The following is a 26,487-nucleotide window of genomic DNA, read 5'->3' as shown; positions in this document are numbered from 1 at the left end:
TGGCACGCGCCTGTAGTCCCAGCTACTTGGGAAGCTGAGGTAGGAGAATCGCTTGAACCTGGGAGGCGGAGGTTGCAGTGAGCCGAGATTGCACCACTGCACTCAGCCTGGTGACAGAGCGAGACTCCATTTCAAAAAAAACAACAAAAGGAAAGAGAGCCCAGGTGCGGTGGCTCACACCTGTAATCCCAGCACTTTGGGAGGCTGAGGTGGGTGGATCACCTGAGGTCGGGAGCTCGAGACCAGCCTGACCAACATGAAGAAACCCCGTCTCTACTAAAAATGCAAAATTAGCTGGGCGTGGTGGTGCATGCCTGTAATCCCAGCTACTCAGGAGGCTGAGGCAGGAGAATCACTTGAACCTGGGAGGCGGAGGTTGCAGTGAGCCAAGATCGCACCATTGCACTCCAGCCTGGGCAACAAGAGCAGAACTCCGTCTCAAAAAAAAGGAAAGAGATCAGAATTACACTCTATGTGTTTTCTCTTCTCCCTCAAATTTCTTGGGCCTGTCTTTGCCAAGAAGTCATGTGTATTAGTCCATTTTCATACTGCTATGAAGGAATACCCGAGACTGGGTAATTTATAAAGAAAAAGGTTTAATGGACTCACAGTTCTACATGGCTGGGGAGGCCTCACAATCCTGGTGGAAGGCAAATGAGGAAAGGCACGTCTTAAGTGGCAGCAAGCTTGTGCAGGAGAACTGCCCTTTTTACAACCATCAGATCTCATGAGACTTATTCACTACCACAAGAATAGCATGGGAAAACCCACCCCATGATTCAATTACCTCACACTGGGTCCTTCCCACAACACGGGGGGATTATTCAAGATGAGATTTGGGTGGCAACACAGCCAAACCGTATCACCGTCCTGTATATTAACCAGGCAAGTGCTGAGTTTCTTCCATCTTAGCACATTTGAAACATTAGCTGTTTTGCAAAGTACATGTCCTTCCTATCCACTCTGTTTACCCCAACTTATAACCACAATATTTTTCCATATCTTGGAATCTAGGAAAATGTCAGGTGTTCTAATGTCACCAAAATAATGGCACTATAAAATACTGATATGAAGTGCTATGTCAATGTGCTCAGTTAGAACTATATTACTCTGGGTTAAGACTATGTCATTCTGTACTAAATGCAAGAACTGGCCTTAGTCAGCAAGATGATCTCACCAATTTCTTATTAGAGCATGCATCCGTAAGTGTATTGAGACTGTGGAAGCAGAAGACTAGTAGACAAGTCTATCTTTTATCCATTGCATCTAGAACAGAGAGTCAATGTTAGTACATACTTAATGTATGTATTCAATGATGTAACAAGTAATCAGGCAAATATCAACATTATAGAGACTTTAATATAGAACTGGATTCCAACAAAACAGTTTTATTAAAATAAGGCACAATGTTTGATATGGCAAAATTCACACAGAGGACTGGTTAATGTAAGAACTTTTGTATGTCCTGGGGGAGGGGGAAGAAGGTGGTAGAATTGAAGTAGCCCATATATTCTTTTAAGAGCATTTAGCATTACAAGGCAATATATAAATTTGATATTAATATAATGAACAATAACTTATCCTAAAAATAAAAATTGTTGAATCATGTTGCGGAATTACACTTATTTCTACCATTAAGTTTTAGTTATCTATTTATCTAATAGATGTAGATATTCCTAATTTGCAAGATTTCAAATACAGAAAATTAAGAAATCAGATGATAAAAAGTAATTTGACCAAAGTAAAAGTATGTTTTCAGTATCCTTCGTTAATACTTTGACATCCCAAACTTTACAAAAACTTACACTGCTGGTTATTTAAAACTTTTCTCCCATTATGTTTTTGTTTCTCATGAATACAAAGCAGGCTCAGAAATGCAAAAAACCTCAACTGCAGGCACACATATCTTTACGTGATTGTTGTAAAGTGACTGTTTAGGTTAATATTCTTTCTCAATATCACAACAATGTTAACAATTTAAGTTAGTGAAAGGATTCTCTTAAACATAAGCGGTAGACATAATTAACCAATTTAGTCATGTTTTTGCAATACTGCAACAGCAATGTCAATCTTATCCCCGTATCTTCCAACAGCTGGAACTTACAATAAAAAAGTCTTATCCAATTTATACACAGCCAAAGGAACAAGTACATTCTGGTGAATGCAGACGTTCTTTCCACCATAGCTTTGTGGTATGACAGTATATAAATAACCTTCATTAAACTAATACACTTTAATATTTACTGGATTGAATACTATCCTTTACAACAACTATTGAGAAAGACTAATGTTAGGTAAAAGTCTAGTAGCACCCAAATCAATATTGCCCTATGAGTGTTCAATAATATGCAGAGTTCATTAGTGAACTGTTTTTTAAGTATCAGTTCTTAGTAATTATAGACCAAGAAGAGATAGAAAAGAATGGGAGATATTTACATACAAAAGTATTCAAACATGTCTCACTTTCAACCTATATTACAAAGAAAACCAGTGGCAAAATATGCTAAGCCTTACAATATCTTCATAAGATGCTATAAATATGAAGTTGGTTAGAAACTGCTGTCATTCTTTGGTGGCACCAGATAAATTTTTAAAATAATATATAACAGAACATATCTTTTCAGTGATTTTATTTCAGGGGACCCTGATTCTTATGGCTTTGATATCCTGGGACAGAATGCATATTAGAGGTTCCATCCCCAGAAGTCCTAGACTGATACACATTAGGCCATTTTATGAGAAGGAATCTGTCAGGATCACAGTCTTTCTCTCTTAAATCAAATGAAAAAGGTAACAAGGCTGTCACAAACAACTTATTAAATAATATAGCTCTCCAAACTTTGGGTCTAGAGTAGAGGATTTAAGGCATATACTTCCTGACCACAACTGAAATCAGTGATACCTTTAAAAAGATACGACTATGAAAATACAAAATTGTACGCAATTTTTTATTTTTATTTTTGAGATAGAGTCTTGCTCTGTCTCCCAGGCTGGAGTGCAGTGGTGCGATCTCGGCTCACTGCAACCTCCACCTCCTGGGTTCAAGCGATTCTCCTGCCTCAGCCTCCTGAGTAGCTGGGACTACAGGCATGTGCCACCACGCCCGGCTAATTTTTGTATTTTTTAGTAGAGACGTGATCTTGCCATGTTGGCCAGGCTGATCTCGAACTCCTGACCTCAGGTGATCTGCCTGTCTCTGCCTCCCAAAGTGCCAGGATTACAGGTGTGAGCCACCACGCCTGGCCCAAAATTGTACACTATTAAATTCACTAATGTTATACAGGGCATAGCACTTAATATGGAAACAGGGACATTCAATACAGAAGGAACTATGCATTATAGGTCACATTGCATAAAAATCTATACAATAGCTTTTACTATTGTTAAGTACCTGGCACAACTTAAAAGCTCACTATTTTGGACTAAATCGAGAGTAATAGTCATAATGACATAATAAAATCTCTACTTTTGGATGAAAAAAGGATTATTTAGGTAAAAATTAAATGTTCCTAACTAAATGCAGCTTAACTCACCTTATATATACATAATATAACTGATAGTTTTGTCTACCAAGGGTCTTATGAAAATTTAGGAATAATAACAATTAACTTTTTACATAAATAGCTGCTGCTAAAATGCTTTTAAAAGATCAGATTTTATTTGCACTGTTTGCTTTGTGTTTTTTCTTTTTTACATAGTGAAAAGGTAAACACTAACCAAGGCTACCTGTTATACCACAAATTCCAGGTTAATGATGTATTACTTTCTCCCTTTGGGAAGAGCAAGGTTAGCTGTAAGAAGATCCTATTACTTGCTGGCCCTTAATTATGGAGGGATATGGACAATCTCCCAATAGCAAACACTGAACAAATTTGGTGAGAAAGGTTTTTGGATGGTAGTCAGTAGGCCACTCAATAACTTAATTTTAAAACAATTCACTATTACTTTAAAGGGCTTTCTTGGCCTAGACTGTCCCTAGGTGTTTGGTGACTTCTCTTCTAGCCCTGTGGCTTCTAAAGATAAATTCTTTAACACTCCAGCAATCAGCCTCTTCCTTCTCTTTTTTTCTTTAAATCTGATAGTTACAAAATCTGGTAAAACTGGTGTGCAGTATTACAAAACATTATTGTAGACTGCTTTTTACTTTAATCTACACAAACACAAAAACTGCTCAAATTTGAAGTACAATTTACAATGCAAATTTTTGTTGTTGTTGTTTTTTGTTTGTTTGTTTGTGTGAGACAGAGTCTCACTCTCACCCAGGCTGGAGTGCTGCGGAGTGATCTCAGATCACTGCAACCTTTGTCTCCCAAGTTCAAGTGATTCTCCTGTCTTAGCTTCCGGAGTTAGCTGGGACTATGGGTGTGCGTCACCACGCCCGGCTAATTTTTGTATTTTTAGCAAACATGAGGTTTCACCATGTTGGCCAGGCTGGTCTCAAATTCCTGACTGCATATGATCCACCCACTTCGGCCTCCCAAAGTGCTAAGATTATAGGTGTGTGCCACCGTGCCAAGTCTTTACTTTTAAATGTGGTAACTTGAAGCTCTAAATATCAAGAATTTTTGAACAAGAGACACTTCAGCACACATTCAGAAGTAAAATATAACCAGTCGCCTTTGGATTTACCTCCACTACTCAAATACTAGAATACTGAGGACCCTGGCCAGCTGGTCCTTAATGTCAGCCAATCCCTGGCACCCTGGAATCAATGTATCATATTCACTAATCTTCCTATTGCCCAGAATCTTAGCACTATTTCACCAACTCAGTTTGGTGATGCTGAGAGAATTGATTCTAGGGATAAAGACTACTAAGAATGCACAATGTACTAATTCCAATTTCAAATACTAGCACTGAAGAATGCCATTCTAAATATATTAATGTTATGCTTAAGCAGTTTTATCCATAGTTTTGGTCACTAAAATTGTCCAAGTAGAGCAATATCAAAAACTTATTTCATTATAAAAATTAGACTTCACTAATTCTGTCTTTTAAAAACCCCAATTAAAGTTCATTTACCGTAATTAAAAACAAATATATGACCTAGGAACTAAAGAAACAGACTGTTATTTTAAATGCATAGTTAGCTGTATGACTTGGGAGCTGATTATCTGGTTTCTAGATTATCAAATACCTTGTATCTGACTTCTGATTAATTTCTCCAATCAGGTACGAGAAAAGGAAAGGTAGGAAAAAGAAACAGGGAAAATCTTAGAAATTATTAGCCACTCTTACAAAAGGTTAGGTCAAAGATTTAAGAAAGATAAAACCAACAGCTAAATGTAGACTTCATTAAAAATTACCAAAAGACAGTTGTACACTGATCATAGATTTTTCAACTATACCTAGAACCATAACATTTTGTTGAAATAATACTGTGGTATACATCTATATTCTTATATGCAAAGGCCAGAAACTGTCTCTGGTTGGATCTATTTACATCCGTAAAAAATGAAGCAGTAGACCTTCTTTCTAGGAAGCTGGAAAGCGTATGCAAGGTTATATATTTACATACCTATCCATTTTACAAAGACTAACTCTTAGAAGACTACTCAAGCAGTTACTTAAGTCAAGCTGGTAATTGATTAGGAATTAGGCGTAAGCATTTAGGCCAGAAAAAATTGGTCCTATCAATTTGAGTATTTTACTATGAATACATTATTTTCTATGAAAATATCTTATGTATCTTAGATAAGTCACTTATTTACAAAACATTTTACGTTTGTCACTTAGGCACAGCCTAAGTCATCTTTACCTTTCATAACTGTACAGTCTGCAGCTTGCTGTGGCTCACATGGAGAAGTAAGCGAAGACTTTATACCTCTATTTTATGATATAATCACCCATGTATTACTCTTCTAGGCAGTAGGAACACATTAGATTACTTCTATAGACATAGAAAATTTCTGAGTCAAAAGGAAAACAAAATCTTACTACATTATAACAAGGTAAAGGTGAAGGGATTCATTCTATAGCAGCGTTTCACATCTGCAGTTCATGAAACTCTCATGTTTCATGAATTAATATACAAATAAACACATAAACCCTGAATTATGCTAGTTTCTTCTCAAATAAAAAATATATATGAAAAAAACCCTAATACATGTATATGTTATTATACAACAATCTGCTTTTAAGAAATGGTGTGCCATGAATGCCAGAAATCAGAAAAGGTATCACCTGATGTTCTAATGCCTATCTGACCTGTATATTTAACATTTCTTACTGTATGTTTAACATTTACCAACAAGTCATGTTATTAGTTATTTAATGATTACCAGTACGCACTTACTTTATATCAACTTATAGTTGTACTATTATTCAATTTGTATTGCACATTAAACTAGTTAACAAAAATTTGGTAATTTCTAACAGCAATTAATTTGTGAAACTATTTTCCTGCTATACATTAAGGATACAATATATTTAATAATTTTTTTCTATTTTATTAATACTTTATTTTCAAAAGTGCTTCCATGGTTAAAGTAGTTCTGGAAACTGTTCTATTAGGTATAAGGACAATGACTCCTTTTCCTCATTTTTATTTGGCTTGTTGTGATGTTTTTCTAGTTGTATTAGTTTTTCTTTAAAAAGTAGAGAAACATGGTCCAGTACGTGACACAGGCAAGAGTCGTATTTTTTCCCTACCCATTTAATGCAAGATATAAAGAAGCTTTCCTAGCTTCTATCTCTTTTAGAATTTTCTGTTAAAAATTCTTACTCTGTCTTATGATGAACAGATTGATCAAGATTGTGGCCTACCATTAAGTGTAAAAGTAATGTGCTTATAAGGGATGAGTGCACATTTAAACAAAAAAATGTTAAGAGGGCGATGAGATCGGATATTAGATATACAGTTATTTACCTAGTTCTGTTAAAGAATATTTTTAAATGTTCTGCATGGTATGTCGGGTTATAGGTTGCTCTGGCATTATTTCTTGAATACATTTTTATATCCTTGATGGATTAAGGCACTATAACAGTCATTGCTAGATTACATAAGGTTAATAGCAATCATATAGAACAAAGGAAAAGAATGAAAAAGTTTTAATATCTCATGTAAACATTATATGCCTTACTTTACCAGTTAGTTTGTCAGAAAGGTTTACGTCCCATGTAACCATCTGTGAGCTTCTCTGAATAGTTCTGTAATCTAGACATACAGGCAATTAAAAAAGGGAGGGTTAATCCTGTTTACGGTGTATAATATATATATGGTATATATAGTATATATGGTATATAGCATATATGGTATATAGTGTTCTACCTAAACCCAAGGGCAACTCTGGCAATTCTAGCTTTCATAATTTCTCACTTTCTTCATCTCAACTGCCAAAAGTTATACTACTCATGGCTTACTGCAGAACTGCTCTTCAAAAGGTACCATTCTGCTTTGTGATTCATGCAAAACTTGAGTGAAAACTGCAAACCATCAGCCAAATGTGGAACTATCATTCACAAATTATGTTAAAATAATCTAAACATGGGACTGGACTCATTCCTGCTGAATGGGTAGATGAAACACAAAATGTTTTATATCATCCCAGACTCTTTCATGAACACTTAAGATGAAGATAAGATTTCTAGTGAACTTCAAGTTCTATTTTCTTGTCTAACCATCTTTGCTCAGTTTTTTAAGTATTTCACACCACTGTGCACTCCTGGTCAACCAAGAAGAACTTTCTGCATTCTGCGTGCAGCAACACTAGCTTCATCTTCTGAGTCAGACTCACTCTGGGATGTGGAGCTGTGAGAGGCAGAACTGCAAGGGGAAGAGCATTCTGGCGAACACAAGTAATGCATCAGTGGGAGGCGATACTTCCCACAGAAGTCCACAAATTTAATTTGTCTGACACAGCAGTCAAAGTAGACTCCTAAAGAGAAGACGGAATACAAAGTAATCATTACAAAGCAAGGAATCAATTTCTTTTTCAGCCCTTTCTCCAGTGTTCTGGAGAAATGTCATACACCATCTTCTGTTGTGAATCTTAAGCAGAAGTAGTACTTGCTTGTATAGCTGTCTATAAGCCTACTGGAAGGTCTTAAAGATAGAATCTGGGTGCAAAGAGGTAACCAGGAAATTTATCTTAAAGGGAGCAGGCACAGAAAGGACGCCGTGTACCTAGCTTCTTTTCTCTGGGAGACTTGGGGCAATGGCTGATGGAGATTTTAGGATACCTGAGGTGCCCTTTCTCTATTACCCAAGCCACCCCCTACCCTACAGTCACAGACTAAAACAAAACAACATAAAAACTCCTTTAATAATTATCTTAAAGAATTAGTACACAAAAAATTTTCAGAAAGGGGATGACTTTTGGCACTCCTGTTTTTATGTACTGGGAAGGCAAAATTTAAAGAAATAAATGCCATTTTACATTTCCAAAGACTGTAAATCTACAGGCCTCAAATCTGTTTCACTGATGATCTCACTTGATTCTCATACAATTACACATCGTCAGGTAAACTGAAAGTAATATCTGGCCCTTTTGATTCCTAGGTTAGTGCTCCTCGACTGTGGCCCTTAAGTAAAAACAGAGCTAGAGCTGAGAGGAAAGCAGACGTTGCTGTGCCTCTGGATTCTAGCTGGTCCTTAAAATGATACTGCAAATCTCTAACAGACAAAGACTGTCACAATGGTTGCAGCATAACCAGAACATCTAGAATTTTGGTCCAATCACCTCTCTGGAGAGGAATCTCAAGCTCTATACTGTGCCTAAGTTTCTTCTGGCACCAAATACTGTGTGTTTATCACATAAGGGACCAAAATTAAAGGATGTGGTCCAAGCAAAGGAAAAACAATGAATTCTACTTCTATTTTTTTCCTGATATCTCAACTAACCATGTAGTTTTTTTGATCATGTAGTTTTTTTGATCCTGTAGTAAGTATAAAAAAGGGGAAATTTGTGGTATATTACTCTCAATGATTTAGGAAAGTAAATACATTCAATAAGTTGGTCAGTCATAGACCAATAATAAATCCCCCAAAATGTGTTAGCTTCTTGAAAACAGATGAAAGAAATAAAATAAAGCATCAGGGGAGTTACTACGAACTAAAGCAGTATAATACTATCTTGTGATTTATAAGATTTCAGATTATACAAAGAAAAACATCTCTGAGAATGTAAAAGTACTTTTGTTTAAGTTACAGTTTAATAACTAACGAATTTGAGGGGCAAAATACCTAATGGTTCATTTCATAGATTATCTCAAATTTTAAACTGATTTTTTTTTTTTAAGAGACAGGGTTTCACTGTGTCACCCAGGCTGGAATGCAATGACATGATCACAACTCATGGCACCCTTGAACTCCTGGACCTAAGCCATCCTCTTACCTCAGCCTCCTGAGTAGCTGGGACTACAGGCACATGCCACTATGCCCAACTAATGTTTTTATTTTTTGTAGAGACGGGGTCTCGCTATGTTGCCTAGGCTGGTCTCAAACTCCTGGGCTTAAGAGATCTTCTTGCCTCAAATGGCGTGAACCCCGGAGGTGGAGCTTGCTGTAAGCCGAGATTGCACCACTGCACTCCAGCCTGGGCAATACAGCAAGACTCCGTCTCAAAAAAAAAAAAAAAAGAAAAGAAGAAAAAAAAGAGATCCTCCTGCCTCAGCCTCCCAAAGTGATAGAATTACAGACAGGCATGAGCCACCACACTCGGCCTTAAGCTGGTAATTTTTAAAGCATTTTTGTTCCTAAGATAAACGGCACATCGGTATACTAAAGAAGTCATTAAGGAAATATTGAAGAGAGAAAAGAGAATTCCTGTAAAGGTCCATTTCCAGAAAAGCATGAATTCAAAGAGATTTAGACTTTCAGGCCTGAGGGCCTGGTGTGAATGCTGCCCTATGTGTTTTCCTCTGTCACTGTGAAAGTTAATTCAGGAATGGAGAATCAGAGAAAAGCGTAAGCACTTTGAACTTGGCACAGTGCTGCAATCTCTACTTCTAAGAGTGGGTGGCCAGAAATGACCCAGAGCATTATCTTTTTTAAACTCAAAAGTGTTTTATCTTTTAACCATCTTTGAAGAATTTGATAATTTTCTCCCTTTTAACCTTGTAATAGCTTCAAGACAAGATCAGACTGCCAGAGAAAGTCTCACCTGGTTTTGATCATCATTATGCAGCATTTCCTCAGTACCTATTGGATTTTTTAAAAGTAGTCTTTTATGAGGGAGCCAAAGTGAAAAATGACCTACTATCAGTCACTAATTCTCACCCACACACCCTGGCCCTTCAGGCTCTTCACAATCTGGACTCAATGTAGCTTTTCACTCTCATTACTCCCCTAACCTTACATTTGGGGCAAATTACTACTCATCCAACAGTCTGCCCCATACTCTTCTGTCTCCACTTTGTACTCTCCATCTGAAAAATTTCCTATCCTCAATTTTATCCTATCAAAATCTAATTCATACCTCAAGAATTAGCTCATTGTTTCCAGATCTAATTAAATATACTCTCCCCCTCCTTTGATTTCCAGAAGCATTTTGAATTCCTTGGGATACTTACCTGACTCTGCCTTAAATCATTTGCATAATTCTGTTCAAATGCTCTAAACTCAGGACATTTTGAACCATGGACTTAAAAGAACATAAAGTTTTGGGTACGTTCTGTAACTGGCACACATTCAGCCCATTCTCATACATCTTGAATCATACCCTATTAAATCTGATACAGGGAATGGTGAGTCTAAGAAAATATCATTCAAATAAATATAAAAGGTGGGCCGGGCACGGTGGCTCACGCCTGTAATCCCAGCACTTTAGGAGGCCGAGGCAGGTGGATCACAAGGTCAGGAGATCGAGACCATCCTGGCTAACAAGGTGAAACCCCGTTTCTACTAAAAAAATACAAAAAAGTTAGCCTGGTGTGGTGCTGAGCGCCTGTAGTCCCAGCTACTCGGGAGGCTGAGGCAGGAGAATGGCGTGAACCTGGGAGGCAGAGCTTGCCGTGAGCCGAGATCGCACCACTGCACTCCAGCCTGGGCGACAAAGCGAGACTCCGTCTCAAAAATAAATAAATAAATAAATAATAAAAGGTGTCCAAACATTTTAGAAAGTTTTTAAACAATTAGAACTGTTTATACTTCCTTGTGTTTTTTACCATCTTGATTTATTATCTTATGTCAAGACAGGATGAGACTTCCTGGGTATGTTCCTTATGTATGAATCCTAAAATATTATGAAAAAGAATTTTTTAAAAAATCCAGAGTGAAATGTCTTTCTCATAAATGAGTGAAAAAATAAAGGAACAGAAACAGAGACTGCTTGTGTCTGAAAGAAGACTTAATTAATTTAAAAAATAGCTGAATGAGTGGGAAACATGCATACTGAATTAACTTACCTCCACACTTTGGGTTTGGGCAATTGCTGGCTGAACCCAAGTATCTAAGAAGATTCCCAGGAAGATCATAGGGAGTGTAGGAAATATTTCGGATCTTAATGGTCCGTGCAGCTAATTCCAGGAGAGTTGGAGGATCATAGGTTAAATCTCTAACAAAACGAACAACCAATGGATTTCCTCGTAAACTCAACTCTTCCAAATGAATAAGGTTGAGGATCTCTCGAGGCAGATATGTCAGCAAGTTATTGTGAAGACTTAGGGAACGAAGGGAATGTAACCTAGAATAAATGTAGTATAAAATCAATGGCAGTAAACAACGTAACTATCAAAAACATTGAATATATGTGGTATACAGAACTTGATTTCCCCTTAAGAATGAGCAATTAAGATTAAGGTCAATTGAAGAAAAATAAAAAGGTGCTGAAACTAGATCAAAGTGCAGATTTGTAAATGTCATTAAGGACTTTTGCCCTTGCAATCTTGGCAAATTTAGAATACTTAGTGTTCTGATGTGCTAACTGCTATAAAACCTAGATTTGAAGATTTGGGGGGTGGGCAGTGGGCATGCTTTTTCATTCAGGTATCTAAAAAAAGGAAAGATTTCAAATGCAATATAAATTAAGATCCTTCACACTATAAAGCCTAATTAGGATAGAAATGTTTCATATCAAATATAAAATCACTAAAAGTCCCATAAAACCTAGGGAAATACATGCTAATACTCAATTCTTTGATTACAGAAAATAGACTGAACAAATATTTTGAGGAATAAACCAGAGCATTTAAAAGTGAAATTTAAAAAACCCAGCTCACAGCAAACCTCAGAACTATAATTAACATATCACTTACTTTGAGAATATCTAATTCTTTTCTACATATAAAACATGTGAGTGAATACAAGACAATAATTACTAAGCATAGATATCTGTGTATATACAAATGCCTGGAACTACTCACTGTGAAAGTTGAGGAGGTACACTTTGGATTTTGTTGTCACATAATACCAAGTAATTCAGAGAAGGCAGATTTCCTAATTCTGGTGGGATTTCTTTAATGAAATTTCCTCCAAGATATAAACACTCTAAACTGCAAAAATAAACGGACAAAACCAAAAAAGCAAATGAAGTTGAAAAAGATACCCCGTTGCGTCTACTACAAAAAACACATTTCATCTATTCATTCAGCAAATGTTTTACTTAAGCTTTGTTATGTGCTATCCAGTCTCTAGAGAAACAATGCAATTTTCAGAAAACTTATACTATAGCTAAGCAGACAAGACAGACCAATGTTAGATAACATTATAATGAAACACAAAACAAGGCCAAAAATAGGCATTACAATACCAAAATAAGAGGGACAAACCATAAATGGTATTAGGAGTTGAATGAAAAGGAAGATAAAACTTTTAAAGGCTGGGCGCAGTGGCTCACGCCTGCAATCCCAGCACTTTGGGAGGCCGAGGCAGGCGGATCACGAGGTCAGGAGATGGAGACCATCCTAGCTAACACGGTGAAACCCCGTCTCTACTAAAAATAGAAAAAATTAGCCAGGCATGGTGACAGGCGCCTGTAAGCCCAGCTACTCAGGAGGCTGAGGCAGGAGAATGGCGTGAACTTGGGAGGCGGAGCTTGCAGTGAGCCAAGATCACACCACTGCACTCCAGCCTGGGCGACAGAGCAAGACTCTGTCTCAAAAAAAAAAAAAAAGTTTTAAAAAGGCCACAGTAGTTCTGAATGGAACAGGCTTCCCCAAAGGGCTGTGACTTCAGCCCATTTAGGTAAGAAGAAAGCGTACACTTCAGGCTGGAGGAGACGGCTTGTAAGGCACAATGAACATACCTTTTAATAGAAGAGAATTCATCTTGAGGAATCAAAGATTAAGGTTGTAGAGAGACCAGATTACAAGAACCCTGAATTCTATGCTAGTATGCTTGGATTTGATTGATGCACTGACAGGCAATGGGAAAACCACTAGCTTGTTTTGGGATAGACTGTAAAACTATGAAGTCTCTACATTTCTTCTTTGCCCTTATTATAGCAAATACATTCTCAGAGGCTGTGTAAATTGTCCACTACTATAAAATCAAAGTTCCAGGTAATTATACTGTTTTCCAACAATAGGTTAACATTTTAGACATGGCCAAAATAGAAAAAAAGAGAGCACTCTTTGATGATTACTGTTGAAAGGCTTCCTTCAAAAGATTTTTGCAGGGGGTAGCAGGATCAGTTCTTACTATATATATATATATATATATATATTTATATATTATACTATAAATAAATAAATAAATAAAATGTATACAAATGCATACAGATTTTTTCTCCCAATATTGTATTACTTTTATCTTCCTGTTAAATCTGTTAACTCAGTAGAACTACTGTTTTTTCAAAACACCTTTAAATGTAGGAGAAAACAGCCTACTAAAGTGTTACCCAAACTTCTACGGTAAGAATTCCCTGAGCTATTTTTAAAACTATGACGTCCTGACCCCATCCAGATGCACTAAATACTGTCTCCCTCCCTTGAATTGCCTGTGAAGTGGCAGATTTTAGAATATATGGTGTAATTTTAACAGATAAAGCCAAGTTACCTTGTGCAGCCATGGCTATTTACAAATCCATAATCAGCATTTAAGAGCACTCCTTAACCTACAACTTTGCCAACACCTAGTATTATCACCAGTATTTATTTATTTATTTACTATTTGATGGTATAAAAAATGGTACCATTCTGTGTTTTTAATCTGCAAATCTGTAGGTCCCTATTACTGAAGTTTAACATCTTTTTAATGGTTTTAGACATTTGTATATCTTTAGAGAATTACCTGTTCATATCATTTACCTATTTTTCTCATGAATTATGCAGCTTTATCTCATTAATTTGTTGGGAACTCTGCTGTTGTTAAATTATATATTCTGCGTAACTTTGTTCCTTTGTGGCCTTGAGCATGGTCTATTTTCATTCATGCATTATATGTACAAAAAGAACATGTAGCTATTATGATTGAGCTCGTTAACTGAGCAAAATTTTTTTCTCTTTATTATTTTGCCTTCTTGCTCTGGTGGTTAGTCTCCTACTATAAACATGATTTTCCTTCTTCCCTTCAGAGTCCTGTCAATCTTTGCTTTCTTTCTCATTAATATACAGAAGTTATACTACAGATACATTCAGGCTCCTGACTGCTAAAAACTTCCTGAAGTGAGCCTTAATTCATATGAATCATTTCTATTTGTTCTTTTTTTTTTTTTTTTGAGACAGACTCTTACTCTGTCGCCCATGCTGGGGTGCACTGGCATGATCTTGACTCACTGCAACCTCCGCCTCCTGAGTTAGATCAAGCAATTCTCCTGCCTCAGCCTCCCGAGGAGCTGGGATTACAGGTCCCTGCCACCACGCCTAATTTTTGTATTTTTAGTAGAGACAGAGTTTCACCATGTTAGCCAAGCTGGTCTCGAATTCCTGACCTCAGGTGATCAGCCCACCTCAGCCTCCCAAAGTGCTGGGATTACCGGCGTGAGCCACGGTGCCTGGCCTCTATTTGTTCTTTTAAATACATTTTGCCCTGAAATCTATGTCCTCTGATTATCAACACTGCTTACCAGTTTTATTTTTGTTGGTATTTATTTCATTCAATCCTAGCTCTACAACTTACCAGTATAAAAATTTGGATCAGTTACTTAATCTTGCAGTTTCTTCCTTTTAAAAATGGAATAATATTATCTATCATATAAAATGCCCAGTTAACAAATATGAACACCTACAATGTGCCAGGCACCATTCTAGGGAATAGAATGTAAGTAAGTTCAAGTTCTTGACCTGAATAAGTTTACATTTTAGTGCGAAGATAGACAATAAATCAGTAACATGTCTATTATGCCGGATAGTTTTAAGTGTCACAAAGAAAAAGGGGGAGTAATCAGATAGTGATGGAAGTGATGCTCTAGAGAGGGTGGTCAGAAAAAGTTTCTCTTAGGAGATGACATCTGAACAGAGATCTAAATGAAATGACTGAGTACAAACCCCAATGGAAAAAGTGATTGGTGTGTTGTGAAACAGCAACACAGCCAGTTTGAGTAGATGAGTAGATCAGAATGACTGAGGTGGGACTGTGGTCATCAAAGAAATCAGAGAGGTAGCCTGGGAAGGCCACATCACAGAATGCCCTTTGGGCCTCTGTAAGAGCGTTTCGAAAAAACACTTCTGAACAAAGGCTAATCATTTAACTTGACTTACTCTTTAGAAGGATCACTTTGGCTATTGAGTGGCAAACAACTGGAAAAGTGGTTAGGGGAGCACTGGGGGCAGGAGTAGAAGGAGGAAAAGCAGATTGGAGCCTAATCCAGTACTTCAGATGAGAAATGACAGATTTGCCTGGTACATCATTTCCTATCCCTTTACTTATAACTTATTGGTGTATTTTTAAGTGTAACTCTTCATAAATGGAGCATAACTTGATGATTGATATGTTCGGACTTGTGTTTTCTATTATCATGGTGTCTCTCCACATACTTTTTCCCTTTAGTTCTGCTTCTTATCGTGCTTCTCAAGTTTCTTTTTGTTCTTTTCCCTCTACTTCTACTGTTTTGAACTGTATATGCTGTTTCTATTTTGCTAGGAGTTACCCCCTTCAATTTTCTTTGTACTCTCTCTCACTCTCAAACACATACACATGCTCTCTTCTGTCCTTCTCTTCATATCATCTTCTAGAATTAGTTCTACCCTGATTTTCTACCAATTTATTTCCAATCAATAAATTGATTCGGATTTATCAGTATGTTTTACCAATTTTATCATTTTTTTGGGAGGCTTGTTATTTAAGGTTCATTTTTCTTGGAGTGCATCCTTCAGAAGTTCTTTCAGCAAGAACTCATGGTTGTTAATCTTTGAGTCCTTTGTTTCTGGTGTTTTAATTTTTTTCCATCACTCTTGAGTAATAGTTTAGCTGGGCATAAAATTTTAGATTGGCAGTTACTTTTCCTTGGCACTACGAAGATGCTGCTCCATTATCTTATTACAGCCAATATTACTATTGTTCCTTTGTAGGTAATCTTTTTTTTCTTTCCTCAATAGGAGTAAAGATTTTTTCTTATTCATCTTTAATGTTCTAAAGTTTTACTATGACATGTTAAGATATCAGTTTAGAGAGCTCCCTTTCTTTAACTGTGGGAAATTTCAGCCACTATTACTTCACACATTGTCTTTCTTTCATTGTCTTTCTAGAACTGCTCTTAACAGTTTATTTTTTAATTTTTTTTTATTTTTATTTTTTGGATGGAGTCTTGCTCTGTCACCTAGGCTGGAGTACAGTGGCACGATCTCGGTTCACTGCAACCTCTACCTCCTGGGTTCAAGCAATTCTCCTGCCTCAGCGTCCCGAGTAGTTGGGATTACAGGTGCCTGCCACCACGCCTGGCTAATTTTTGTATTTTTAGTAGAGACTAGGTTTTACCATGTTGGCCAGGCTGGTCTCAAACTCCTGACCTCATGATCTGCCCATTTCGGCCTCCCAAAGTGCTGGGATTACAGGCGTGAGCCACAGTGCCCGGCTGCTCTTAGCAGTTTTAACTTCAGGACCTATCCTCTATGTCTTAATATTTCTTTCATACTTTTTATTTATCTCTTTGAGCTGAATTCCAGGAAAATAACTAAAATCTTTCAGCTTATGGATTCATTCTTCAGCTGACTTCCGTCCACCTTTTAGTCCAGTTAGTTAGTTCATAATTATATTTTTTCATTTCTAAAAACTCCAATTGGGGTTTTCATAACTGTCAGTTTTAAAACTCCCCATTCTTGCTTCACTGATGAAGTTCCTTCCTTTACCTCTCTGAAATTAGGAAATGTACTTAAAGATTCTTTGCAGATTGCCTTATTACAGATATTTTCTCAAGTATAATTTTTCTGTCTTTCATAATCTCAGCCTTCCTTGATGTGTGGTTATTAAAAATGCCAACTTTAATCTAACATTTTGTCTTTTTAAAACATACATTAGGCCGGGTGCAGTGGCTCACACCTAATCCCAGCACTTTGGGAGGCTGAGGCAGGCAGATGACTTGAGGTCAGGAGTTCGAGACCGGCTTGGCTAACTGGTAAAATACCGTCTCTACTAAAAAAAAAACAAAAACAAAAAACAAAAAACAAAAAAACAAAAAACCCAAAAATTAGCCAGGCGAGGTGGCAGGCACCTGTAATCCCAGCTACTCAGGAGGCTGAGGCAGGAGAATCGCTTGAACCTGGGAGGCAGAGGTTGCAGTGAGCCGAGGTGGCACCACTGCACTCCAGCCTGGGTGACAAAGTGAGACTGTCTCTCAAACAAACAAACAAATATATATAGATTAATGACACTTTTAAAAAACATATTTCTGATCGTGTAAAGCTTTTCAAAATTCCATTTCCCTCTTTAGACTTAAAATGTTTACAAAAGTAAGCAGATAACTTTAATTTTATGTTATTTTCTTTCTCTTTCAAAGATTATCTTGCAGCAAAAGTCAACTGGTTACAAGATTGAATTCTCCTACTGCAAGTGCCTAAGCATTGCTGAAAAAAGTTCCTAGGCAGGGTTTTTAAAATTCTACCAAGTATGGCATAAGTTACTGCCCAGTTACTCAGAAATCCTCATTTTTCAATGATGACAGCTACTTGACTAGAATAGAACAGAACAGAACAGAATAGAATATTTGGAGTCCAAATAACAGAAACTACTAGTTTCCTGGAAAAGGAACTATTTCAATGAGAATACTATCAGGGAAAAAAACGGAGCAAACTTTGAAGTCCTTTTTACAAAGGATTTGATAGCTAAATAATAACTTGCAATATAGTCTAGAGAGGGAGAAAAGAAAGTGAAAAAAGGAAGAGTGAGTCTGAGGGCAAGTGTAAATATTATCCTTTCTATTTGCTTAGTTCAGTGTTATGGATTGAATGACTGTGCCCTCCCAAAATTCATGTTGAAACCCTAACTCCTTAATGTTAGGGTATTAAGAAGTGGGGTATCTGGGTGGTAATTAGGATTAGATAAGGTCAAGACGGTGGAGCCCTCATTAATGGAATTAGTGTCCTTCTAAGATTCCCAAGGGAACTTGCTTCCTCTCTCCATCATGTTGATGTAACAGGGAGGGAGGCATGGCTGGGGCTGCACATTCTAGGGAGCTGGGGGGAGCCCTGCCCCTTCTGTGTTGGGACCGGAGCTCCCCAGGTGCAGCTGTGGTGGCCCAACCTGCAGCTGCAGACCCAGGCCTCCTGCTCTACAGAGCAGGGAGAAGCCCCACCCTCCTTGGTGGGGCTACAGCCACCTAAACTGTAACTGTGGATCTGAGCCTCTCTATGCTCTTGGGAGCTCGGTATCTCTGCAGCCTGCACCCTTGGCGGCCCCAGGAAGGATACCCCGCAATCCCTGCAGGCTCGAGGCTATCTTCTCCTGCTGCCTGGCCTCTCTCCAGCCCCTGCTCCCATCTTGGAGTGGGAGTTGGGCTGAGCCACAGGTGCCATGAATGGCAGCAGGAGGCAGATTGATTTGGGCAGAAGAGGGTGGGTCTCCAGTAAGGCCCCACCTTTGGGCCAGGGAGGGCCTGAAGGCTGGAGGCCAAGCTGCCAGTCAGGCCGATGGGAGTGGGGACTCCTGGTGCCTCTTCCCGCCCGCCCATGGTCACCCGTGGACCAATCAGCATGCACTTCCTCCCCTCTGCGGTCCATAAAAGCCCTGGGCTCAGCCAGAACAGGGCAGAGGAGGAAGAGGACAGAGAGAAGATGGGATGGGGTGACCAGCTGCAGAGAGGAGTATCCTCTAAGCTGAGAGCTGCGGAGATGACCTGCCGGGAGAGAGGAACTACTCTCTCTGCTGAGAGCTTCAGAGACCTCCAAGAGCTTCAGAGACCTGCAGAGACATCCGAATGACTTGCTTGGGGAGAGGGGCCACCCTCTCCAAGGCCTCCTCTCTGCTGAGAGCTGAACACTTGAAGGGACGACCTGCCTACAGAGAGGAGCTACTCACTCCTCTGAGCTATTCTAACAGTAAATAAAACTCTTCCTCTTTACCCTTCACTTGTCTGTGTACGTCATTCTTCCTGGATGCAGGACAAGAACTTGGGCAAAAGTGCCATGGCCACAGAGGTTTCCGGTCAGAAAAATCAACACCCCAGAGATCCCGTAACAATGTGAGGCCACAGTGAGAAGACTGCAGTCTATGAATCAGGAAGAAAGCCATCACCAGACATCAAATTTGCCAGCACCTTGATCTTGGAATTCCCAGCCTCCAGAACTGTGACACATAAATTTGTGTTGTTTATAAGTCACTCAGTTTATGTCATGTTATAGTAGCCTGAACTTATTAAAAGTCAGGAACCAAGAAAAACTAGTCTCTGGTGGTCATTTGCTACTCAATGTCTTCTTTCAATGCTTTGGAAGTGGACAGGGAAGGTAGACGGAAAGGATGCCAAACATTAGTAGTTACCTTGACTTTGGCAGAAAAGGATCTGACGTTCTAAAACTAAGGCCATGATTTTGCAATTACATAAATTCTCTTTTGCAATTGATGAATAACACTAATCAAATTACATAACCATTATATTAAATTTACAGTTTCAGGCTTATTTTTTACTTTCTAACTCAAATAATTTCCAAATTTCTAGGGACTTGACACCTTTTGATGATTTGTGGGAATTAAATTTCTATAACACACTCTACTGTTTCCAAATACACTTTTCTTTAAGAAGAAAGGAAACTGTTGTTGAATTTGTAGCAAAACTGTAGGATTTAAGTTCTTGTGGTTATCAACATTGCAACTCTGTTAATTAGGGTTGGAACAATTCTATTCTTTCAGTATTTGAGGAATACAGAAAACAAAAAAGTACTCACTAAATTTATGGAACAAATTATTCCTTTCCTGTTTAGCATTAATATATTGACCTTAAAATTGTCTCTTGAAAAATGAATCACGTTTCTAATCCTTAGGGATACTGCAGTGGATGCCTTTTCTCTATCAAGTACCAATGACCCACTGAAAAAACAGGCTAGCACAAGTAAAAGTACAAAATGCTTTCTGCTTCTCCAATCAAATAAAAATGACACTGAACATCATAAAAATATACATTAAGCTGGGCACAGTGGTTCACATCTCTAATCCCAGCACTTTCGGAAGCTGAGGCAGGTGGATCACTTGAGGTCAGGAGTTTGAGACCAGCCTGGCCAACATGGAGAAACCCTGTCTCTACTAAAAATAATAATAAAAAAAAAATTAGCCAGGTGTGATGGCAGGTGCCTGTAATCACAGCTACTTGGGAGGCTGAGGCAGGAGAATCACCTGAACCTGGGAGGCAGAGGCTGCAGTGAGCTGAGATCATGCCGCTGCACTCCAGCTTGGTGAACAGGGCGAGACTCTAACTCAAACAAACAAACAAAAACCAAAAAAAAAACCCCAAAAAACAAAAAAATAAAAATATACATTAATCCTATCTTATGTGGTTGGTTAAAGGGAGATGGAATTAAAGTAAGACAGGAATGTACAAAGAGGTAGAAAACAGAAAGGAAAAGAAACAGAAAGATAAGAACATCTGTGGATAAAGAAAGTTTTCTTAAAGTAGCATCTTTGTATTAAATGATTTTCAAATACTAACACACAACACAGGATTTTAAGGTAAACACACAAATAGATGCATCATCTCTTGATACTTGCCCCAAATTAAGGCAATAAAAAAAGTCAGAGGGACGATGTTGAGAGCCAGTGACAAACTCAGTATGTGACTCTAAATGTGGAAAAGCGTTTTCATTAAACTTTACTGCATTCTATCATCTGGTTGAGCCATCTATCTCCTAAGATATCAACCTATTGTACACTAACTTCAAAACATTTGAGAGCATTAACTTTTAGCTTTTGTTTTGTCACACCCTCCTATCTCAATCTTTCAAAACCACATCAAACAGATGGTGAGAGGCATCATGAACAGAAAAAGGAAGGCATTACTTAAGAAGAAAAGATTTTAGAAAAGTACCAATGAAACTCAGTTGTGCTCAAACCTACTCTCCAAATATCTAGCATACTGGATTTGCCAAACAATCCTGAAGCTTTTGTTTACTTAAATAAAGTCTATTGGCCATTGAGTGATAAGCTATTAAGCTCTTCCTCAATTAATGTCTAAGCTAACTGAGAAGAATAAAAGGTGTGATTCAGAAAAATAAGTCAGAATATGAATTATACCTACTTTTTCAGCATTATGTAACAAAAACAAATCTGCCCATATACTATAGCCAAACAATTATATTTATTTGCTGAAGAAAAACCACATTTTGATGGGATGTATCTACATCCACAACCACATGGTTCACATTGATCGCCTAATTTACTCCAGGGGAATGAAGTTAATCATAAAAATAAGTAAGATTTTCAGCATCTACTTATTTGTTATACTTTGAAAGTGATCCTTCAGAAAACGTTAAAAAAAAAAAAAAAGACTTTGCCACGAGGGGAAACAATCAATAGGGTATAGAAAACATAGATACCTTGCTAAATCTGGAGAGGTCAATGACACCAATTAAGCCATGAGTATTCATTTGTTATTCCTTCCTTAAATGATGAAGAGTGGAAGGAGTGAGGGAGTTTTCATGGATTATATAGTCTGTACTATTTTAATAATTGCTCTCACAGAGGACACATATCTTCTTAATGTGCCAAAATACTAGATCTGGTTTAAAAAGCAGCATGGCATACATAGTATCAATATAAATCAAGGTAACCAATGAAGTCTAGAGGATCCACGTATTTTCTTAGAGAAGATGGTGTTCTCGGACAGGTAGTTTAAGAGACTAAACCTCCACCTCTACATTTTTGAAACTTTAATGCATCATATTAGTAGTGAATAGTTAGCAGTGTTTGAAGGCTGAACCATATAACTCTCACTTGTCACTAACTAGCCTCAAGCAAAGCACTGATAATAAATCTGTTTCCTCATCTGTAAATAGAAGGGGACGAATCGGGTCATTGCCAAGGCTTTTTCTAGCTCAGAGTATATTTCTACACAACCCTTTTAACCTACAGTCAATCAGAGTTTACATGTGGAGCATAGCCTAAACCTTTACCGATTATTAGCAGTAAAGAGAACTAAAGCACGCAACTGAAAAATGAAAACAGTGACGTTAAAGATATTATACATTATTGATGTCAAAGGCACAATGAACCATAAACACAGATAGCACGGTTATTAGCCCAGAAAATTGAGTCAGAAGATCAGTCAACTATGTGAATGACTTTGACAAATCCTCCTGATCACAAATCCAACAGTACAGAAGTCAAGTTCTAGGCTGGGTGCAGTGGCTTATGCCTGTAATCTCAACACTTTGGGAGGCAGAAGTGGGTGGATCACTTGAGGTCAGAAGTTTGAGACCAGCCTGGCCAACATGGTGAAACTCTGTCTCTACCAAAAATACAAAAATTAGCCGGCGTGATGGCACGCTCCTGTGGTCGCAGATACTTGGGAGGCTGAGGCAAGAGCATCACTTGAACCCAGGAGGCGGAGATTGCAGTGAGCCCAGATCATGCCACTGCACTCCAGCCTGGGCAACAGAGTGAAACTCCGTCTCAAAGAAACAAAAAACAAAAACAAACAAAAAACCATGACCCTCCAAACCCCCGACAAAGATTCAGGTTCTAGTACTCTGCCACTGTGCAGAATTCAAGGGTTTGGAGTCACAGACCACAGAGGTCAAATATAGTTCCAATGCTTACTAGCCTTGTAATCTTGTGACTTAATTTCTCTGAGCTTCAGTTTCTGTCTCTGAAAAGTGGGAGCACATCATCTCATGGGATCACTGTGAGTATTAAAAAGCATAGTTAGCACCTATGATAGGATCTACTGCGTTGTAAGTATTAAATAAATGAGATTTTTGCCTACTTTTCTCCCCATACGATGGAAATAATACTTTCCTTGGGTTCCTGTTAGTATATTAAGAAAATTCCAAGGCTGGAATTATGTAACATTAAAATTAGAAGGAACCAAGGGCTGTCAATTTTACCTCTAAATCTTTTCTCCAAATCTTCCATTTCTTATCATTTCTCCTAGTATCAAGCTGGTATAAGCTACCATCATCTCTTGTCCTACTACAATGACCTTCAAACCAGCCCTCAAAATCTCTATCTCTTCACCCTCTCCTCACTCCATTCTTGCATAGCAACAAGACACATGCTTAAAACTCTCTCATGTGCACTTAGAATAAAATCCAAACTTTATCATAGCCTTCAAGACCTGGCATGGGCTGACTTGCCCAAATTTATATATGCCACTTTCCCTCTTGCTCACTTTCCAGTACAATGTCCTTCTTTCAGAATTTTAGTAGTTACCCTTCTTGCCTCTGGGCTTTCCCATGTGCCTCTGTCATTTTGTCTCAAGGCATTCTGTAGGTCTTCATAGAACTCATAACCACTGTAATTAAATAATGAGGTTCATAGTTAGTTGTTTAATGTCTGTCTCCTGGATCATGTTCACCATTGTATCCCCAATACTTGGGACAGTGCCTGACACGGGGCAGGTATTCAATAAATATCTATTGAAGAGTAAATGAAGAGACATCTTGCCCAAATGCTTCATTTTGTAGATTAGAAAGCTACAGTTAGGATACAAGTGACTTGCCTAAGGCTGGAGCACCAAGAGGTCTTTTTTCCCAGGCAAATATTCTTTTGCTACACTTAACTCTGAGGTCCCTTCTACCTTTAACGTTCTGTTATCTCTGAAAATACAATAAAGTGTGAAAATATCTTACAGATGGAAGATATCTCTTTTTCGTTTTGTACAATACATTTGGCTCTACTTCCCACTCCCCCACCGGGCACTTTTATTATCCTGTTTCTCTGTTTCCTCCTAAAGTTAAATTTAACATATTTACTGCATAATCTAGTAGGTGAAGCAGATAACTCCTGTAAACAAGGAATTATATCCAGTAAGGTAAATGCAACGGCAGGATGAATGAAGCACAGAGAAAGTACAGTATAGGCTGTACTTTTTTGTGCAGGGAGTAGTAAAGAAAAAAATTGTTGTGCAGGGAGTAGTAAAAAAGGAATCACAGAGATGATAACTTGAGATAGCTTTTGAAGGATGATAGGCGTCTGCCAGGTGAAGGAAACATTCTAAGCAAGGGAAACAGCACGTGTACAGAGGCACTGCATCCATTCAACACATACTGAGTGCCTACCAGCAACTCCAAGCTGCTTTCTCTACGTGGGAAAATGCATAGGTCACTGAACTCCACAAATGGTAGTTGGTACTGCCACAGAGAAGAGGAAGCTGCAAATGTAGTGGAAAGCAAGGGTTAGATCAGAGCACCTTGTATGCCATGCTCAAAGGCATGTACTTTGATCTATAGAGATGGAAAACCACGGAAGACTTTTGAGCAAAGAAGTGACAACCTCTGATTTACATCTGTTTTGAGTTTCCAGTCAGTTCGGATCACGCCCCAGATTCAATAAGGAAGACAGAAAAAATGCCTCGAGAATCTGCATAAGCCAAACAACATACCAAACAGTCACACATGCGATCATACCAGATACTTACAACTTGCTGAGATGGTTGGGCAGAACTCACTACCGCACAGTTAAAGAGAAAGCTTGGAAATAGTTACGTGACAAACGTGAGGTGCCCAGGCCCGGCGCCCCAGGGTTCCCGGACACCGCCCGAGGCCTCCCCACCCTCCGGCACACACCCGCTCACCTCTGCAAGTTCTCGATCTCAGCCGGGATGCTCTGCAGCTGGTTGCCGCCCAGGCTCAGGGTCTGCAGCGCGCGCAGCTCTAAGAGCGAGGCAGGCACCTCCTGGAAACAGTTGCCGCTGAGGTTGAGCACCTGGAGGCTGCGGCAGAGCGGCGACTGGGCCAGGCCCTTGGGCAGCGCACTGGGCCCGCCGAGCCGGTTGTTCTTGGCCAGCAGCGTGCGCAGGCCGCGCAGCGCGAGCAGCTCCGGCCCGAGCGCGGTCAACGCGTTGCCGCTCACGTCCAGCAGCTGGAGGTGCGGGAAGCCGCTGCCCAGCGCCCGTGGCAGCGACACCAGACGGTTGTGAGGCAGCAGCAGCCGCAGCAGCGCCTCCCGCGCGCCGCGCCGCTCCTCGCCCCGCGCCTGCAGCTCAGACTCCAGCGTCTCGGTGGACACGCTGAGGCGGGACCAGTTCAGTTCGGCCTCCCCAGCCGTGACCACCGCCGCTCCGACCTCCTCCATCCTGGCCACCGCACGGCGCGTGGCGCTGGATTCCCCACAGCGCCGCGCGCAGTCCACAGGTCGGGAGGTCTGCGGTGCCCCGGAACCTGAACCTAGGGCTGAGTCGGAAGTGGCGCGGGCGGGCGCTAACCCTGCGCGCCTCGGCCGAGTCACGCGACGCGAGGCCCTGGGGTGCGCGCGCCGCTCTGGGGCGGGCTCTGCCTCACGAGGCGCGGGGCGCGGAGTGGCAAGAGCGCAGCATGGGCGGCGCAGAGCTGAGGCAGACACCCAGAGGCTGCCAAATTGTCATCTGAGCCGGACCGGGTTTCGGCGGCCGCGCCTTGTAGTCGCTGGAGCCTAGTGACCTATTCTAGGGCTCCAAGACTGCCTCGGCAAACAGCCCAAGGATGTTCGGTTATCTCGCCTTGAGGGTTCGCGCGTCACGTGCCCCTCCCGCCCTCCGCTTGTTTTTCAGTTTAAAAGTGGGGCCCGTGTCTGCAGGACTCTGTGAGCACACAGGAATTTAGTGGTGATTTACCTCCATGACAGAAAACCGCAGGAATTTAAAGTCCGAGGATTAACAAAGCCGACCTCGAAATGTGAACGCAGCTGGCCTAGACCTCAGAACCCCCGGATCCTTACTGGGGGTTCCGCTGTTAAATATTCTAGGGCAGGAGTTTGATTTCAGTTGCCCCGTGCACAAAATATCGGTAATACCCGCACTACTTGCCCCACAGAATTAGTTTTTTCTTTTTTTAGGCAGAAATGTGTGTCAAGTAAGGACGTTTTGTCTGTTTTAATTATAGAAGCACATACGTGGTTTTTGGTCTAAGTTGTGTCTAGGAGTGAATTTGGGAGATATGGAGGCGGTTGCATGATTTGAGATAGCTCAAATTAATGAGTTAGTTTAAAAACTCAGAAAGCATAGAGTTTGTACTGCAGGTCAAAACTACAGTTTGGGAAAATCCTGATCTGGT

The 26,487-nt window shown here is 39.5% G+C and overlaps 1 protein-coding gene across 3 annotated transcripts; it reads right to left on the bottom strand.

Moving 5' to 3' along the window:
- Positions 1-426: 426 nt before the first annotated feature.
- On the bottom strand, positions 427-25,621 carry LRRC58 (leucine rich repeat containing 58). Of its 3 annotated transcripts, none has more exons than XR_009213113.1 (5): positions 25,032-25,608; positions 12,304-12,432; positions 11,347-11,624; positions 5,759-7,877; positions 427-1,266 (listed from the first exon to the last, which is right to left on the bottom strand). XR_009213113.1 is itself a non-coding variant. In XM_032150077.2 (4 exons), the coding sequence occupies exons 1-4, from the start codon at positions 25,529-25,531 to the stop codon at positions 7,669-7,671; spliced, it is 1,116 nt and encodes a 371-aa protein (XP_032005968.1). In that variant the 5' UTR covers positions 25,532-25,621; the 3' UTR covers positions 1,342-7,668. The 3 variants fall into 3 exon arrangements, 1 of the variants encoding a protein (XP_032005968.1); XR_009213114.1 differs by lacking the exon at positions 427-1,266 and having other exon boundaries at positions 1,342-5,909; positions 7,088-7,877; XM_032150077.2 differs by lacking the exon at positions 427-1,266 and having other exon boundaries at positions 1,342-7,877; positions 25,032-25,621.
- Positions 25,622-26,487: the final 866 nt, after the last annotated feature.

This window comes from Hylobates moloch, unplaced genomic scaffold (genome assembly GCF_009828535.3).
Source record: "Hylobates moloch isolate HMO894 unplaced genomic scaffold, HMol_V3 SCAFFOLD_4, whole genome shotgun sequence".
In the NCBI taxonomy this organism is placed as follows: domain Eukaryota; kingdom Metazoa; phylum Chordata; class Mammalia; order Primates; family Hylobatidae; genus Hylobates; species Hylobates moloch.
Note: the sequence above shows the minus strand (reverse complement) of the source record. Positions and strands in the feature narration are given on the sequence as shown.

What these genes read in the sequence shown, in the direction of transcription:
- LRRC58 (XM_032150077.2), bottom strand. Translation starts at nt 25,531, where the DNA reads ATGGAGGAGGTCGGAGCGGCGGTGGTCACGGCTGGGGAGGCCGAACTG. An exon ending in GAGATCGAGAACTTGCAGAG is followed by an intron (nt 12,433 to 25,031) that starts GTGAGCGGGTGT and finishes TTATTTTTGCAG; the next exon opens with TTTAGAGTGTTTATATCTTG. An exon ending in CCCAAACCCAAAGTGTGGAG is followed by an intron (nt 7,878 to 11,346) that starts GTAAGTTAATTC and finishes TCTTCTCTTTAG; the next exon opens with GAGTCTACTTTGACTGCTGT.